The sequence below is a fragment of the Nylanderia fulva genome, unplaced genomic scaffold (assembly GCF_048542155.1).
Source record: "Nylanderia fulva isolate GAGA-0341 unplaced genomic scaffold, ASM4854215v1 Scaffold142, whole genome shotgun sequence".
Taxonomy (NCBI): domain Eukaryota; kingdom Metazoa; phylum Arthropoda; class Insecta; order Hymenoptera; family Formicidae; genus Nylanderia; species Nylanderia fulva.
Genome location: NW_028189644.1, coordinates 32,121 through 50,757, shown reverse-complemented (window position 1 = coordinate 50,757; position 18,637 = coordinate 32,121). Strand labels below are relative to the sequence as shown.

The 18,637-nt window shown below is 30.4% G+C and overlaps 1 protein-coding gene across 1 annotated transcript; it reads right to left on the bottom strand.

Annotated features, from left to right (window-relative positions):
• Positions 1-10,285: 10,285 nt before the first annotated feature.
• muc (dihydrolipoamide S-acetyltransferase muc) lies at positions 10,286-13,595 on the bottom strand. The gene is made up of 7 exons (XM_029316335.2): positions 13,265-13,595; positions 12,846-13,006; positions 12,330-12,718; positions 11,725-12,083; positions 11,336-11,635; positions 11,068-11,252; positions 10,286-10,746 (listed from the first exon to the last, which is right to left on the bottom strand). Exons 1-6 carry the CDS (start codon positions 13,378-13,380, stop codon positions 11,123-11,125), a joined length of 1,455 nt encoding a protein of 484 aa, XP_029172168.1. The 5' UTR covers positions 13,381-13,595; the 3' UTR covers positions 10,286-10,746; positions 11,068-11,122.
• Between the last annotated feature and the right edge of the window lie 5,042 nt (positions 13,596-18,637).

Below are 18,637 nucleotides of genomic sequence, written 5' to 3'. Positions count from 1 at the left end.
CACACCTTGTGAATCCCAGAAAACGGTGGCCATCACCTTTCCGGCCGATAGGACAGTCTTCGCCTTCTTCGGAGCACGTTCGCCGGGTGAAGTCCACTGTTTCGACTGTTCCTTGGTCTCTGGTGTGTACCAGTGGATCCATGTTTCGTCGACGGTCACAAAACGACGCAGAAACTCCTTCGGATTGCGCTTAAACAGCGTCAAACACTGCTCTGAAGTGATCTCATAGTTGCGCTTGTTGTTCGGAGTAAAAAAACGCGGCACCCATTGCGCCGACAGCTTTCTCATGCCCAAAATTTCATGCAGGATATGACCCACGCGGTCTTTTGAGATGCCTACTGTTTCAGCTATCTCGCGCACCTTCAATCGGCGGTCTGCCAATACGAGATCGTGGATTTTTGTCACGTTATCCTCCGTGGTAGCCATTTTCGGGGCACCTGGGCGTGGCTCATCAAAAACCGACGTGCGACCACGTTGAAACTCGTTAAACCAATTTTTGACGGTCGCCATCGAAGGAGAAGAGTCACCGTACACAGCATCCAAGCGCTCTTTGATTTAGCTGCGCGATTTTCCTTCCAAAAACAAGAATCGAATCACCGACCGATATTGCTCTTTTTCCATTTTTCTAAAATCCGCGGACACGCCCGCTTCCACACGCGGTCAAAACAAAACTACAAGTCCAATTCGGCTGAAATTTTGACAGTAGCCGTCTACGAGAATGTACTACACGATAGTAAATCTCTCTTGCGATATTGGCACCATCGGGCGGTGAGGCTAAGTACTTATCGGACCGCCCTCGTATATAGTTGTCTTAAAGAAAAAACTATATTTTATTTACATTAATTGATTTGTCTCATGTGCATAAAATATTAAGTATACGATGTATATAATATTATGTATATATAAAATGTTAAGATTACACAAAATTAAACATTTTACGAGATATTTTGTAATGTATGTCAAAATACTGTTTAAAATATTATAACTAAAAAAAGTATTTAATGAAAAAATATTTGTTTTTAATATTTTGAAAAGCTCTCGAGATAAGGTATAGAAAAATATCAAATAAAAATGTGGGTTTTTATTTAAAATTTTAAAGTTGACTTTGAGATTTTCTTTATAACTACACTTAAGATCAAATGTGTATTACCATTTCATACATTTTTTATATAATATATTTGTTACTATATTCTTGAAAAGAAATAATATCACTGCCAAAATATTTGCTGAAAATACAAAATAATATCAATTGATAATATATAATATATACCTATTAAATACATTGTCATATACATATAGATAATATGAAAATTTATTTGTTTTAAAGATGAAATAATAATTTTAAATAGTTTTATATGTTAATATAATTTTAATTTTTTTTACAGTGGATTGATATTTGATTTTTATCGTTGAATATATATGATCCAACTGAATATATATGAGCAAAATATAGCATATTCAGGTATTATTTTATTTTTTATTTCAATTAATAATAAATATTTCACATAATAAGACAAATATATATAAATAATAAATAAGCTAATATATATAAATAATAAATAAGCTAATATATGTAAATAATAAATAAGCTAATAAAAATATTTTGTTTCAGGTTTGGTAGCCACTTATATTTTTTGGCTAAAACAAAGCTCCAATCCAGCTTTTGTAATTTGACAATTAGACATAATTGTGAAAATTTAGATAAAAATTTGACATAAATATTTGACATTATAGTTGTAACACTACAAGTATTATTTGATATTTTAATTGTTGATATTTGAAATTTGTAAGAAATTAATGAATGTTTGATTTACATTTCAATATTTTATTATCAAGAACACTATACATATACTTGTTACATAACAACTATATTCGCTATATAAAATTAAATTAAATTTTCATTTAAATGTTAAATTAATATTATCGTGTTATAGTTATTTATTATTAAATTGATATTTAATGTAAGTGCAATATTGAAATTTATAATTTAACAACTGTGTAAAATAAAAACAGTTATTTTATGTAATATTTTATTTAATTTTAAATCATCAGTGTGCTATTTTTATTTAAATAAAATTTAATAAAATTATATAATAGTCTGTTATTTAATTTATTAACTACAAATTTATTAACTAAAAATTAATTTAAAATTTATATAAACAAATATTTTAGGGTGAAATGGTAGACCAGTGGGTTAAGTCGTAAGACAGTATGCCTTAAGGTCCCAGGTTCGAATCCAATTCGGGCCATTTACCCCACACGCCTGCCAGAAAAAAACGAAGAAGGAGGAGATGGAGAAGCGAGGAAAAAAGGAGGGAGGCAGGTTCGGCTGGAGGGAGGAGGAGAGGATGGAAAATAGGAGGGAGAGGAATTGGAGACAAGGAGTAAGGAGATGGAAGAAGGAGGAAAGGGGAGAGTAGGTGCAAATGGAATAAAAGGGATCATAGAGGTTTAGAAACGCTCCTATCAGAAAAAAGCGCCAGAAGGAAGGGATATGGATTTGTAATGAGTGGTCAGAGGAAGATTGTAAAGGTTTGGGAACGCTCCTCAGAACGCTTATCAGAAAAAAGCGCCGCATATGTAACATATTGTAACGAGAGAAGGAAGATGTAAGGAGTTTGGCGGTCCCTTGAAAACGCCCCGGCAACCTACAGAGAGTCCAGAATAAACTTGAATGAATAAAAACAAATATTTTGTTTGTATATACATTTATATTCGTCACATTTTATAATATTTAAATTTTAGTTATCTATGTAAACATTTAACAAAAAAGATTTAATTAAAATAATTTAAAAAATGGGTAAACGTAAAGCTATTCGTACTCGAGAGGAAGAAGAATTTCAGCGATTAAAGAGAGAACGAAAGGCTTTAAATCAACAAAAATACCGCGAGAAAAAGAAAGAAAATGCAACAAACAATATAGCTAAGTCATCTAAAGTTTGTGAATCAAGAAATTTATTAAATAATAGTTCATCAGTTGCAGTGTCTAAATCGCAAAATTCTTTGGTCACAAATAATATTTATCTTGCTTCATCAGTAATAAAATGTGTTATTACAACGTCGACTTTGAGCAATTCTGTTACTACAATTAACAACTGTATATCAAAGTTATCGAGCAATAGTGCTTTGATAACTTCAAATTCAAAACTTGATAACGATAATGTTAATATAATTAAAAAAACTGTCAACCATAAACAAAGAACACTTACAAGTGTTGAAAATACTACAGATTCAAGTCAATTAATTTCAGTAAATATAAATGATAATTTTTCCGAAATTGATAATATACAATTACAAAATATCACAGATAAAAGAAAAAATGCAAAATTGTCGAGCCAATTATAAAGAATTTCAAAACATAAATTATCTTAATTTAAATCAACATTATATAGGAAAAATGGAAGTAGAGTGCAAATATTGTAAAGCACAACATTTTCACGCTGAAAAAGTTTATAATAAATGTAATTCATTCAATGATTGTTGTAGTCATGGAAAAGTTATATTGGAATCTCTATCACCATTTCCTGATGAACTACAACAGTTATTTTTTGGAAATCATAAAAAATCTAAAGTTTTTTAAAAATCTGTGAAGATATAATAGTGCATTTTCTTTTGCCTCTTTTAATGCTAACTTGGTTAATTTTAATGCACAAAGACGAAGTTCTTCTTCCTTCAAAATTCAAGGTCAAATTTATTATCAAATTAATACTACATTATATCCTGCTGCACAAGAACAATCAAGTTATGGACAGCTTTTCATTCTTGACGCTAACGAAACTACAAAATGTCGTTTAAATGTAAATACAAATCTTGATGACGAGTTATTACATACATTAGATGGTATTATTCTCAGCAATAATATGTTTGCTCAGTCATATCAAATAATGCATGAAGAAGTTTGTAATCAAGAAAACTCAGGTTTAAATGTGCCTAATTTAAAAATGGCATTCTTAAATAAGAAAACAGGTATTGATCGCGGAAGATATAATATTCAAAGAACTAACGAACTTGCTGCAATTTTTTCAACTACTGCAGATGGAGATATTCCTGATTGTTATGTTACAATTAGAAACAAACGTGATAAAACTTTAAAATACGTTCAATGTAAGTACAATAGATCCAAATGTTGAACCTTGGATTTATCCAATGTATTATCTTCTATGGTACGCCAAGTTGGCACGATAATATTAAACAAATTAATGGAAAACGTGTAACTAGATCTATGTACATTCAATATCGAATAGCTATTCGTGACAATACTAATATTTTTTTAATGGGTAAACGATTATTTCAACAATGGCTTGTTGACAATTATGTAAAAATAGAAAAAGACAGAATTAACTGGTGTAAAGAAAATCAAAAACAGTTGAGAGTGGAAAAGCATCAGGGACTAATCGATTATTTAGAAAAAAAAATGACTGATGCTAATGCTCGTGTTAGACGAGTAATGATACTTCCATCAACATTTATTGGTTCACCTCGAAATATGATGCAAAATTATCAAGATGCGATGGCTATTGTTCGTAAATATGGTAAACCAGATGTTTTTATTACAATGACTTGTAATCCAAATTGGCTCGAAATTAAAGAAAATTTACTTTCAAATCAACAAACTGCTGATAGACCTGATATTTGTGCTAGAGTATTTGATATAAAAAAAAATATTTGATAGATTTGATTGTTCGACAAAAATTTTTTGGTGAAGTAAAAGCATTTGTTTATGTAATCGAATTTCAGAAACGTGGTTTTCCGCATGTGCATATATTAGTAACTTTAAAACACAATGCAAAATTATTAATTCGGAAACCGTTGATAAGTATATTTCTGCTGAAATTCCGGATCTTGCTATTGATCAAAATTTGCATAAAATTGTCATGAAAAATATGATTCATGGATTATGTGGTGATTGGTGTATGGTAAATGGAAAATGTTCAAAGCATTTTCCAAAATATTTTCACGAGGAAACAACTATGGATGAAAATGGTTATCCACAATACCGTCGAAGAGACATAGCATTTTGTATGAGAAACCTGGAGGATTTGTAGTAGATAATCGATTTGTTGTTCCTTACTGTCCAATATTATCAACAATTTTTAATTGTCATATTAATGTTAAAGTTGTTTCAAGTATCAAGTCAGTAAAGTATTTATTATATTTACAAAGGTCACGATGCAGCATCTGTAGTTATAGAAGATGTGAATAATATGGAAATTGTTCATGACGAAATCAAAGATTTTATTGAAGCACGTTATGTAGGACCAGTTGAAGCTTATTGGCGTATTGTAAATTAAATATTGCAAGAAAAAAGTCATGCCATCATTTGTTTACCTGTACATTTGCCAAGTAAACAAAATGTAATTATCTCTGATCATTTAAATGAACAAAATTTACAATTTGCTTTAGAACGTATAACAATGTTAATGGATTATTTTGAATTAAATAAACGAGATGTTGATGCACACCAATATGTATATACAGATATACCTTTATATTACGTGTTCAAGAAAGTAATTCTTGATGGAAAACAAATTAGTCGTTGGGAAAAACGTCAGAGTAAATTTAATTGTATTGGACGAATGTACTCAGTTAGTCCAACTGAAATCGAATTATTCCATTTACGTATTCTTTTATTGAATATTAAAGGAGCAACAAGTTATAATGCTTTAAAAACAGTTAATGGTGTATTACATCAAACATTTACTTCTGCATGTTTGGCTTTGGGTTTAATTGAAGATGATGATGAATAGAAACGTGCAATTAGCTTCTATATGGACGATGCCAAGACAACTTAGGTCTTTTTGTTCGAATACTAATGCATTGCCAACCATTGCATCCAAAAGAGTTATCGGATGAATTTCAAGTTGCAATGTCCCAAGATTACATACGACGATTTGGACGAGTCACTGGAATAAAAAAAGCTTATGCTCAAATCAATCAATTACTTCGCAAAGAAGGTTGGAAACTTAAGCAATTTCCAGAAATGGAACAAATAAAGATAAAATATGAAGAAGAAGATGCAGAACAATTGCAAAGAGAAGCTTTATGTGGTCAGCAACAATATAGCCAGTTAAATTATGGTCAAAAAAATGTTGTTGATTATGTTTTAACTCTTTTGGCAAAAACTAACAGTCAACAAAAAAAAATGCTTATACATTGACGGTCCAGGAGGTTCAAGTAAAAATTTTGTTTACACAACATTATACTATTTACTCAAATCTCAAGGCAAAGTTGTTAATACAATGGCTTTCACTGGTATCGCTGCAACATTACTACCAAATGGAAGAACAGCACATAAAACTTTAGGTTTGCCCGTACCTCTTTTTAATGATCCAACATCGAATATAAAAGTTCAATCCAAAGAAGCTGATTATTTAAAAAAAAACAGATGTTTTTATTTGGGATGAAGCACCAATGGCACCGCGATATGCTCTTGAAGTAATGAATTGTCTTTTACAAGATTTAATGCATAATGATATACCATTTGGAGAAAAAATTGTTATTTTTGGTGGAGATTTCAGACAATTATTGCCAGTAAAACAAAATGCCACACGTTCTGAAACTGTAAATTTATCAATTAAATTCAGTTCATTATGGCAATATTTCAAAATTTTTTCATTAACAGAAAATATGCGTATTTTACCACATAAACAGAAATTTGCTCAATTTTTATTAGATTTGGGTAATGGTTCTCTAAATGATCAGTCTAATAATATTGAAATTCCATTAAGATGTGTAGCAAATTTAAATGCAAATATAACGAAAGATACATACGAAGAAATAATCAAACACAATCAGTATAGACTTGCAGCAAAACGTGTTATACTTTCTGTAAGAAATGTTGATGTGGATGAATTAAACAAACAAGTTGTAAATTTACTTGATGAATCAACAGAAAGAGTATACACAAGTATAGATACTACTGAAACTACTGATGATAATAATGATATTAATGAAGCTATTTTAACAGAATATTTAAATATTATACTTTAAATCCAACAAATCTTCCAATTTATGAACTCCGATTAAGAAAATATACAATTATCATGTTGATTAGAAATCTTGAAATCGCGACACAACAGGATAAGTCACTTTTTTTTGTATCAAAAGGTTTAATTTCAACACACCCTTAATTACAAATACACTTGAACAAGACTTATTATAACAGTTAATTATTTCAGAGAAAACGTAATCGAAAACAAAGTGCGGAATAAGCGGCGGTCGTCAACGAGAATTTTTGCGGATTAGCTAATATGCGGTTTGCGTTATGCGGTCACTGCGAAAGGCGATAAGGCGCGAATTTCGGGTGCGAGCTCTCTTTTATGGTTTCCCGAAGAAAACCCACCCTCTCGGGAAGCGCCAATTATTGTGAGCAATTTAAATTGTGCTCGAGGTGACTCGAGGACACAGCTCATAATTGGCCGCTTCGCTAAGGTGCGCAAAGGACTCGCGTTTTGCCATACGCGCGCAGCCGCTCGCTATTTCTAATTGGTGATTGAGGCCGCGTGGCAATTTTGCGCATGCTTTTAGCGCGATAAGTATGCGGCGAAAACGGTTGCGATACCGCTAAATGTATATATGCAAAGAATGTTTTGTGATGACAGGTTTTAATTTACGACATCTTTTTACCTTGACAAACATACAAAAAAGAACGTGACTTTTATTATTGACGCTGATCGATGATTCTAGAATTTACTAAAAATTTACTTTGCATCTCAAACAAATCTGAATATCAGCGAAGGTTTGTGTACTGGAACAAGATTATTAATTTTAGAATTAGGAAATAATTTGTTAAAATGAAATTCTGATGGTGATAAAAGGGGATACTGGTGATAAAAGAGGAGAAATTATCTTTTTAAATCGTATAACTTTATACTGTGAAAATGTTTACCTATTTGTATTTAAAAGAAGACAATTTCCAATTAAATTAGCTTTTGCTATGACCATAAATAAATCACAAGAACAAACATTTGATAAAATTGCAATCAATTTAAGAAAAGATGTTTTTAGTCACGGACAACTTTATGTTGCATTTTCACGAGTTAGATCTTGGGAATCATTAAAAATTTATTTAGGACAAGAAAAACAAAGTAGATTGGTTAAAAATTATGTATATACAGAAATATTTCAATAAGAATGCTAGTATTTTACAGTGTAAATTATAATTACTTTAAATAAATTATAATAGTAAATTTTATATTATATACATATTTACAATCTTTTAATTTTATATTATTATATATTATATATTTACAATTACAAACATTGTAATGATATATTTATCATTACAAACAGATATAAATTTCAATATATTATAATATAATATGTTTTATATATTTTTATTTCTTCGAAAGTGCATCCTGTGATGAAAAATGCTTTTTGAAAATGAATTATTCCATATTTCTTCAAGCATAACTCTGAGGATGCATTTTTACAATAGTAATTGTCGAATTACTTTTACAAAAGTAATTGTCAAATAAAATAATAAAAAATAATTTATTTTGTACATATATGACAAGAAAAATTATTGAAACAATAAGTTAGAATTCAATATTTAATATAAAAATATCTAAAAGAAAATAACAAAAGTATTTTAAAATTATATAAACATAAATTAATTTAAAATTATATTAAATATTATTTAATTAATTATTTATAACACATGATATTGTAGTATTTGTAAAATTAATAGAAAAAAAAAGAATATAATGATACAAACTTTATATGTCCATGTTATATACAATTAAAATCAAAATGTTAAAAAAATTAATTTTTTATAAAAAATATTAAATTTTAAATAAAGAATTTAACATATATATAATAGTAAGGTATAAATTATAATATTGATAAGAATATTTGTTTATATTCATGATATAAATAATATACATTAAAATATATATAAGTTTTTAGATTTACAATTGTAATATATAAAAATTATATTTAAGATTATAACAAATAGAGGAATAAAATTTAATTAACGTTTTAAAGTAAAGCAGATACAGTGAGTATCAACAGATGTAAAACATAATATTAATAAAAATATTTATTTGCTCATGTATATATATAATAATACATAGATCAAAATATAAAATTTCAGTTTTGCAATAATATACAAATTATATGCTGTAAAAAAAATAATAAAATATAATGTAAAAAAATGGAAGATCATAGAAACACATAATAGAGAAGATGAGAAAGGCAACGATAGCAATAAAGATGACATAGAGCGTAGGAGAAAGGTTAAACAGGATTTTAAACAGGAGAAGATAAATGAAAATGTTTGAAACCTTAATAGCAAGCATAGCATATTATGTGGAGCAGAGATCTGGATATGGAAGATGGAAGAAAAACTAGACAAAATAAAGAGGAAATATGTAAAATGGAGATTAGACAGAAGATTGGACAGAAGAACGCCAAATTACATAATAATGGAAGAGACGAAAATGAAAGAAATAAAAATGAGAGCATTGAAAATGGAGATCAAGTATGAGGAGAAAGCAAGAAAATCGCTTCGCGCGCGCTTGTGCTGCTAGTATACAATAACAAATAGGTAGTTCTATTTAAGAAATGCAAGACCTTCACGGGACCTTCAAATGACTATATAATGTCTAATTAATGGCACGATCTTATGTCCTCCTCGATACCCTACAATTTTTGTTTGAAACATTTTTTTGTATCCAAAACCGCTTTCAAAATAAAGATCTTGGGTCGAATTTTAGAAAATATGTATATATATATACTGTCATTTTGACGTTTAATATGACGTCAACTCGCTACATGGGAAGGGTATTAAAAACTGTTGAGAATGCTGTCATACATATCTAATATTAAGATTATCAATTATTAATGTATTATAGTCTGAAGAGAGAGAGGGGGGAGAGAGAGAGAGGGGGGGAGAGAGGGAGGGAGAGAGAGAGAGGGAGAGAGGGGGACAGAGAGTGAGGGAGAGAGGGGGACAGAGAGAGAGGGGGGAGAGGGGGAGGGGGGAAGAGAGGGAGAGGGAGGGAGAGGGGGAGGGGGAAGAGAGGGAGAGGAGGGAGAGGGAGGGAGAGAGGGAGAGAGGGAGAGAGAAAGAGAGGGTGGGGAAGAGAGAGAGGGGGAGAGGGGGGGAGAAAGGGGAGAGAGAGAGAGGGGGGGCCAAATAGATAGTCGAAACGTAACGGAATAAAGTTTGTCATCACTGGCCAGTTCGCTGTTAATTAATATCACCTTGATAAAAATAAGTTTTATATATTCAACAGATACATTTCCACTAAACTTTGTTTGAAATAAATAAAATTAAAATATGTGCAGAATAACATAAGATAATTTATTAAATATGATATACATCTCTGTATACATATTTACTATATATATTTTTAACAACTTTCATAAAAGTTAATAATTTCTAAATGTGGTCATCATATTTTCTGCAACATAGTGCAGTTGTATTATTTATTATAAATATGTATGTACACATGGTCACCAAAAGGTGTTAAAAATTTAGGTTAGTATCGGTTTGAAAAAAATTTTCAATCTTATTTAATAATGCGGTATAAAAAACGCAAATTATTATAATTAATTGAAATTACTAAATTGATAGATTAGTCTTCTCATCTGTAAACAACATAAATATTTTATACTACTTTTTTAAAAGTTTTGAATAATGTTGGTATAACATTTTAAATTAAATCAATTTTACAACAATCTTGATAACAATAATACATAAATAATCCTTTGTATGTTGTTATTCTATTTGAAGTAACATTTCTGAAACAAAAAGAAAGAAAATATATCTCAAAAACTGAATTTGAGTCTATAAATCATAAAGTTATTTTTAAACTATATAAAAATGTACTTTGAGAGATATAAAATTATGATATAACATTTACATTTCTATTAAATAAGGAGCAGCCTCTGTTTGCCCATATAATTATTAATATAATAATTGTGCACAATTACATAACGACTAAATTGTTTAGATTTTTACTAGATTTATAATGAAACTTAATCAAAAGGTTCAGTGGGCAATTAAGTATCATTCTTTAAATATAGATTAATAATATTAAATATTTGAGAAATTTTATTTACCTGTTACTTGTGCCGTTCGAATTACTCAATTGATAAATCAATAGCGATTTAATAATTACAGAAGCATCGTTGTCGGATTCTCTATAAAATCCTTAAAAGCAACTAACCATTGTGCACCTACCGCACCATCAATAGTACGGTGATCGCAGCTAGCAGTTACAGACATATATTGGGCAGTTATGAATCTGTAGAAATAATTACATATTAATAACACATAAGTCATATATAAATCACATATGTCATATAAAATTTATGCAGAAATATTTACCCTTTCTCATTTTTGGCAGGTATCAGTCTAGTCTCTGTGGTTCCTACAGCAAGAATAATAGATTGCGGAGGATTTATTATAGCAGCAAAATTTTTAATTCCAAACATGCCTAAATTAGACACAGTAATTGTTCCTCCTTGAAATTCTTGCGGTTGTAATTTTCCTTCTCTTGCCTTCGCAGCTAATGCCTTTACTTCTTTACTAATTTGTGCTATACCTTTTGTATCAGCACCAAACACTATCGGAGTAATTAGACCACTGTCTGTGCTTACTGCTACACTAACATCTACATTATTGTATCTAAAAAAAAAAGTAATTTGTTCAATACAACATATATTCAAATATATATATTATTACATTTGTAATAACAAATGTTATAATATACTTACTGTCTAATTATATTTCCTAGCCACGCACTGTTGCCTTCTGGAACTTTTTTACAAGCCATAGCCATTCCTTTAATGATAATGTCATTGACACTCAATTTTACCTTATCTTTTTCTAATAATTTATTAAATTGTTCTCGCATTACTAATGCAGCATCCATTTTCACATCTATCGAAAGATAATAATGTGGAATTGTTTGCTTGCTTTCTAACAAACGTTTAGCAATAACAGCACGTATGTTTGATATAGAAATATCTAGTCCACCAGGTGCCCCAGTTGCTGATATTCCTGGTTGTACTGTAACAGCACCTTCCAAATCTTTGGACGTTACAGAACCATATAAGCCTGTTCCTTTTAGACCCTATAAAAAATAGAATGTATGATTTTTATTTATATATAAATATAATATATAAATTAATAAATTATTCATAAATTTTAAATAATTAAATTAAATAATATATTAATTTAGGTACAACACACACACATAATTTTTAAATTTATAATTAAAAATATTATAACATAAAACAAATTGAAAAAATAAAGACAAGTTTATATTTTTGTCTTCATTCTTTTCAGTTTCATTTATAAATTAACAATTTTGTGGCACCTGTAAACTAAGTCCTTTTTCCACTGCTAATCTTCTCGCTAATGGACTAGCATATATTCTATCCCCAGAAGGGGGTGGACTAACAGGAGCTTTTGCCACAGCTGGTGCTGGTGATATTGTAGGTGTCAGTGGTGGTGCAGATGGTGTTGGAACTGCTGGTGAAGGCAGTACAGGAGGAGCAGCCACTGTATCATCTTTAAAGTCTTTAAATGCAGCTATGCTAGATTCATCCGATACAATAATGCAAACCAATTTGCCTATGGGCACATTTTTTGTTCCAGCAGGTACCAGAATTTTGGCCAGATAACCTTCTTCAGGGGTTTCAAATCCCATTGTGGCTTTATCTGTTTCGATCTCTGCTAGTAAATCACCTTCATTCAACTTATCACCTAAGATAAAAAAAAGATTAAATATAGAAAGTTTAAAAACTGTAAAAAATAATTCTATTCTTTTATCAAAATTTTATCATGATTCTATACTTGTTACATTTTTATATCAATAAACAGTTCCGTTTACCTTCTTTTTTCTGCCAACTAATTATTGTTCCTGTCTCCATGGTAGGAGACAATGCTGGAAGAGGGACTTTGATGTGACTGGGATAATCCACATAAAACCTTAATTGTTGTTGCCATGGTGTTGATGTATCATATAAAACACTGTGATGCTGAATAAGAACTCTAAATAATGCAAAACATTATTTTTTGCATACATTCTTTTACATATAATGAATGATAGTTATAAGAAATATTTATAACTTTGACATTGCTACCTTGACATGATTAAAATACAAATAATTACATAGTAAAAGGGTTTGCATTCCCTGTGCTACATTACATTAGAGTTAATGTGAAACTTTAAGGACAGTTTCCAAAATGTGAATAACCTACAATAAAAAATTTTAAAGCGAAGATGATTCAGGATCACAAATTAAATACCTTTGTTGATGTTTTCTGTGAAGATAGCGAATAACTATAGATCTCACGGTGTTGGTTCGTACAGAACCACGAACGATAGCGCGGGCCATCCGTATGCTCGATATGGTTCGTATCATATTTGTATCAAAATTTTTAACGATGTTATGAATCGATCTAAAACTCTTGAAGAGTCCAATAATTTTGAACTATTTTAAAGATGACGATAATCTAATCGTTAACACGAATCTATGTTTATCATGAAATCACAAGAGCAAATGACCAAATGACGGACGATATTAAATACCAAACCAGAGGTCGTCAGCAAGGTCACGTGGTTTTTAACATTAAAGCAGAGAGCACACACTTTTGCATATGCGCATAAGCATAAACATAAAGCGGGGAGCACACACTCTTGCATAAGCGCATAAGCATATGCATAAGAAATTCGATTGGTTGAATTTCTTATGCATACGTTTATAGACCAATCAAGATTCTCATATTTACACTTATGCGCTTATGCAAGAGTGTTCTGACGTCCTGCCATTGGTCGAAACCCAAATTTTTTCGCGCTAACATTTCTTGCGAGAATCTACATAATTAACTATTTTAAGAATGATCTAACTTAGAATTAGACGTTTTTATCATTTATCGTTAGTAATACCGGCATAGGGAATCTTCTAGTTGTAATTAGCCTAGGGACTAGTAACGCGACCAATCCAACACAACAAGCGCAAACCTATAAGTTACTAGTCGTCGCCATCTCTTACAACCCTAACGGTATGAACTAAAGTCACTAGATTACAAAGTAACGCAATTCATAAGATACATGGGAGTCAAGATGGTGTCGAAAAGTGTAGATAGTGTATACATTGTGTAAATCATCTCTACTTTAAGTGCAGTCTTTATAATCTGTTATAACCTTTTTCGCACATGAAGAGAAATAAGAGGTATCAAGATGCCAGGTTGTTGTGTTAAGGGTCGGCAGGCGACATGGTGGAGACGCCTATCGGCCGGCCGGGAATTAGAGATTCTTATATTCCAGATATTAGCGAAACTACTGAATGAATCTTATTAAATTTATGATATTCTTAATCAGTAAGCTCAAATGCAGTCCGCCAAAGAGTTATTTATTGAAAAAAAGATTAAAATAAAATTTATAATATAACTTGGGGGAATGCGCAGCTAGTAACGGGTAAGGTTGGGTTAGCCAGGAGTCCGTATTTTATTTATTATAAATTTTTCAGAGCAAAAATGCAAAATCCGACTCTTTGGCGGACTACTTTATTATATCAAGAATATATTAAAAAAAAAAAAACCAAAGTTATGTCACTTATTTTATGAAATATCTGGACGATAAGATTCTCACTAGATTCATAAGGAGCAGGGGAAATTTCCGTGGTAACATACTGACAGCTAACAGCTTGACAAGGAGAGACTATCATTCAGTCCTTGTCTCTCTTACATCGCATATGTAGTAACATCCATGTAGACACAAACACTAATGCGTTGAACGAATGCGATTATTGGGAGATATCAGCAAGAACCGGTTTTCGTATTATCATTGTTTCTCTGTATATGTATATTATATGTAAAAGAACAATAAGAATAGCAATAATTCTTGCCTAACATTATCTTCCAATTATCGTTTCGTGTACGCAATATATATTTCACATTATGCATCTGTAACAAATAATCGAATGATTTATTTAAATATTTGCATATAATCTATATAAATCTATATAATAAATAAAATGTGTAATAAATTATCGAATGATTTATTTAAATATTTGCATATAATCTATGTAAATAAAATATGTACAAATAAAATAATATTTATGCAAATATTATTTTATTTGTGTACATATTTTATTTATATACCCAAACAACACCAAGTCCAAAATTGGCGCGTAAGATATCTTTATAAGATGTCTTTTTGATATCATATCATAAGATAGCTGTCTTAAAGATTTCTTAATGCTATCTTATGCGTCAATTTTAGACTTGGTGCTGTCTGGGTAGATAATATGCAAATTAATATGTTTATATATATGCACACACATAGATATGACAATAGCGTTATCGTGATTTTTTTCGATTATTAAAGTTATATTGTATAATCTCTCTCTTATCTCTTTCTCTCTGCTACATAAATACTATTATAACGTAAAAGAACTTACGAGTAACGTATGATGGCTCAATGCAATAATATTCAATCACGTAAAAAACTTGTTCAAATATATCAATATCAATTTTTTTACAATATATTAGAACCCATACAGCACCGATAGATTGCAAAGACATTACAACAATCTTTCACCGCAATATTGCAATATTGCAAATTCACTGCAAAATGTTGCTACATCATTGCTGTTGAATTGCAGCAATGTTAAAATGTCCGCTTTTTGAAGATTGCAACAAAATATTACAACAATATTGCAATATGTTATGAGTTTGCAATAATGCTTGTTATTGCAACCATAAACTAATGTTGCATATACAGGTATATAAATGTAAATAAATCATTAATGAAAATACGTTGTAGTTTATTTATATATATTACAATGTATAAATTATAGAATTTGGATTACATGCAATATTTCCGAAATATTAATGTCATGTTGCTACAAGTGTGCTGGAATTTTGTGCACTTATATCTCTGCAATGTCTTTATAATGTTGCATTGCAACTTGCAACATTGCAACGTTGCTGCAATATAATTGCAATAATCTGTGCTGTATGGGATTGATTCTTTAATAGAAGAAGCACTTAATTATTTTGATCTCAGAACTAATTTCCCAGAGTTATCACCAACCTCAGACAAGGGAATTCCCTCTGACTCCGGAATAGAATCCTTGTTAAAAGAACCATCTAATACATTTAGTTCAGAAACCGATTCTTCAGAGCAGTTACTAATCACGAAATTACACGAATTAGTATCACAAGTAGAAAGAAATAATTTACCGGAACAATTTTATCCTACGGACGAAGTATAACCAATAAAGGACCAATTCTCAGAACAGTTACTAATCGCAGAACTGTGTGATTTAGTATCACAAATAGAAAAGGATATTTCAGAAACAAACTCATCGTAAGGATTTGATACAATCATTAATTTAAAAGATCAGTGTCCAGACAAATTACTTGAAATCGATCAATATGCTAATTATCTAGATATTTAAATATTTAAGGTATTTTTCAAATGTCATCAGAATTTACTATTGAAGAAAATAGAAAATTAATTAACGAAGAAATTCATACAAATAATAAGTATAATTATCACCCTACTAACAGACGTTTTAGAGGGAAACATCGATTTAGACCAACTTCTCGTTTGTTTAGATAACATTCCAGATCCATTGCACACGATAAACGCGAGACTTCGCGAAAATTGATAATTCGCATAATTTAATAATTGTTTAATAATAGGACCCCATGAGGGATTCTCAAGACCTTAGATTTGAGAGTTATATTATATTTTCGTTATTGAATTTACTAATTAACAACTATTTAAATGGGGAAATTACAGTCGATCAATTGATAAATTCATTAGATAGTTTAGAAAGAATTGCTAGTAGAAACCTTAGAACATATAGATATGGAAGGAGAATAGGAGCGCAAAACTGTGTCCAAGTTGGGTGCGAGAGAGAACTACGTTTATAAGGAAAGAGAAGGGTGGATTGTTACCTCCGTTTGCAATGCGCAAACACGAATTAGCGAAAGCACCAATTACATTTCCAGTTTCAAACGGCGCGGTGAGCGTGACGTCACCGTGACGTCATCTACGTTTGCGCATTGCGGATAAAGGTTAAAAAAACTATCTTTCTCTCTCGCACCCAACTTGGACACAGATTTTTATAACGGAAGACAAAGCAATTCTTTTTCCAGGTATATATGCAGGTAGAAACCTTTTTTTCACTAGTAACTAGAATTCCTCATCCCCAACGTCCCAACACCACAGATTAATAGACAGATCGCCAAAGGCCTGCCTAAAGAAGAGACCGCCATCTTCGTGCGATAGACTTTGCCCCTTACCGACACACTTTGCCCCTGGTTCGAGTCCGTGCTAAATTTCGTAGACTTGAACCAAAAGACTTTGCCCCTGGTTCGAGTCCGTGCTAAATTTCGTAGACTCGACCAAAAGACTTTGCCCCTGGTGCAAGTCCAGGCTAAATTCGTTTGACATTACCAACAGACTTTGCCCCTGGTGCGAATCCAGGCTAATTGATCATGAGACCAATTTGAGAGATTTGGCCCCCGTTGTGTGTGTGTGTGTGTGTGTGAGAGAGAGAGAGAGAGAGAGAGAGAGAGAGAGAGAGAGAGAGAGAATATTTTACATATATGCATATATATATATAAAATTTATTAAATATAAAAAATATATTTTTTACACATAAAATGTTTTTTTATTGAAATAATCACGATTTTAAATGTGATATAACACAGTGTTCAAAAATTTTTTAATTAAAATTTTTAATTAAATTTTATTAAAGAAAATTACTTGAAATTTTTTACATTAAGAATTTAAAGGCTCCTTATTCTCTTGTAGAAATTTATCACTACGCCAATTAATCACTTATTTTGAGTATTTAAAATACTATAATATACAGTAATTTAAGTATTCGAAATAAAAGTGATTAATTACTCGAAATAAGTGATAAATTGGCGTTACTAGTAATAAATTTCTATAAGGGTTGAAATAAAGTATAAAAGATAAATAGGCTATATGTGAGCCGTATGCGAAATGTGAGATGTAAGACGCATATTGAAATTTAATTTTTCGATATAACTTTCAAAAATGTACACGAGGTACAAAAAATTAGCTTGGACATTTGTAAGACTTAAAATTGGGATTAATTCTCAATTCTATTAATTAAATTTCGATATAACACACCTTACATCCGCGCACGGCTCACATATATATAGCCCATTTATTAGTGCAATTTTTAAGTTCCTTATTTTTCAAAGTTCACCTTTTTACGTTATCAAATATTTTTACGTTTTCAAGAATTTTATATTTTTACTTACCGCAGTTTCTTATCCAAATGTAAAATCTTTTATCGCAGTCTATAAAAAATTGAAACAATTTACAATTTTATGATATAATATTATTATTATTACAATTTCTATATATATGCACATCTGTCAAATATTGTGATTTATTTCACATTATTATTATCTATTTTAATAAAAAAAAAAAGCAAAAACACTTGCAACAATCAAAAATAAACCGCCTGCCGCGAACGGAAAATGCCAAGAAAGCACGCAATTTCCGCGAATCTCGTAATTTTTTTGAAAAATCAACAATTTCAACGAAATTGTAAATTCTTCAAATCACTGCACAAGTATAATTGACAATAATAATTTTCAGTAACTACGATAAAAAATCGTATACTG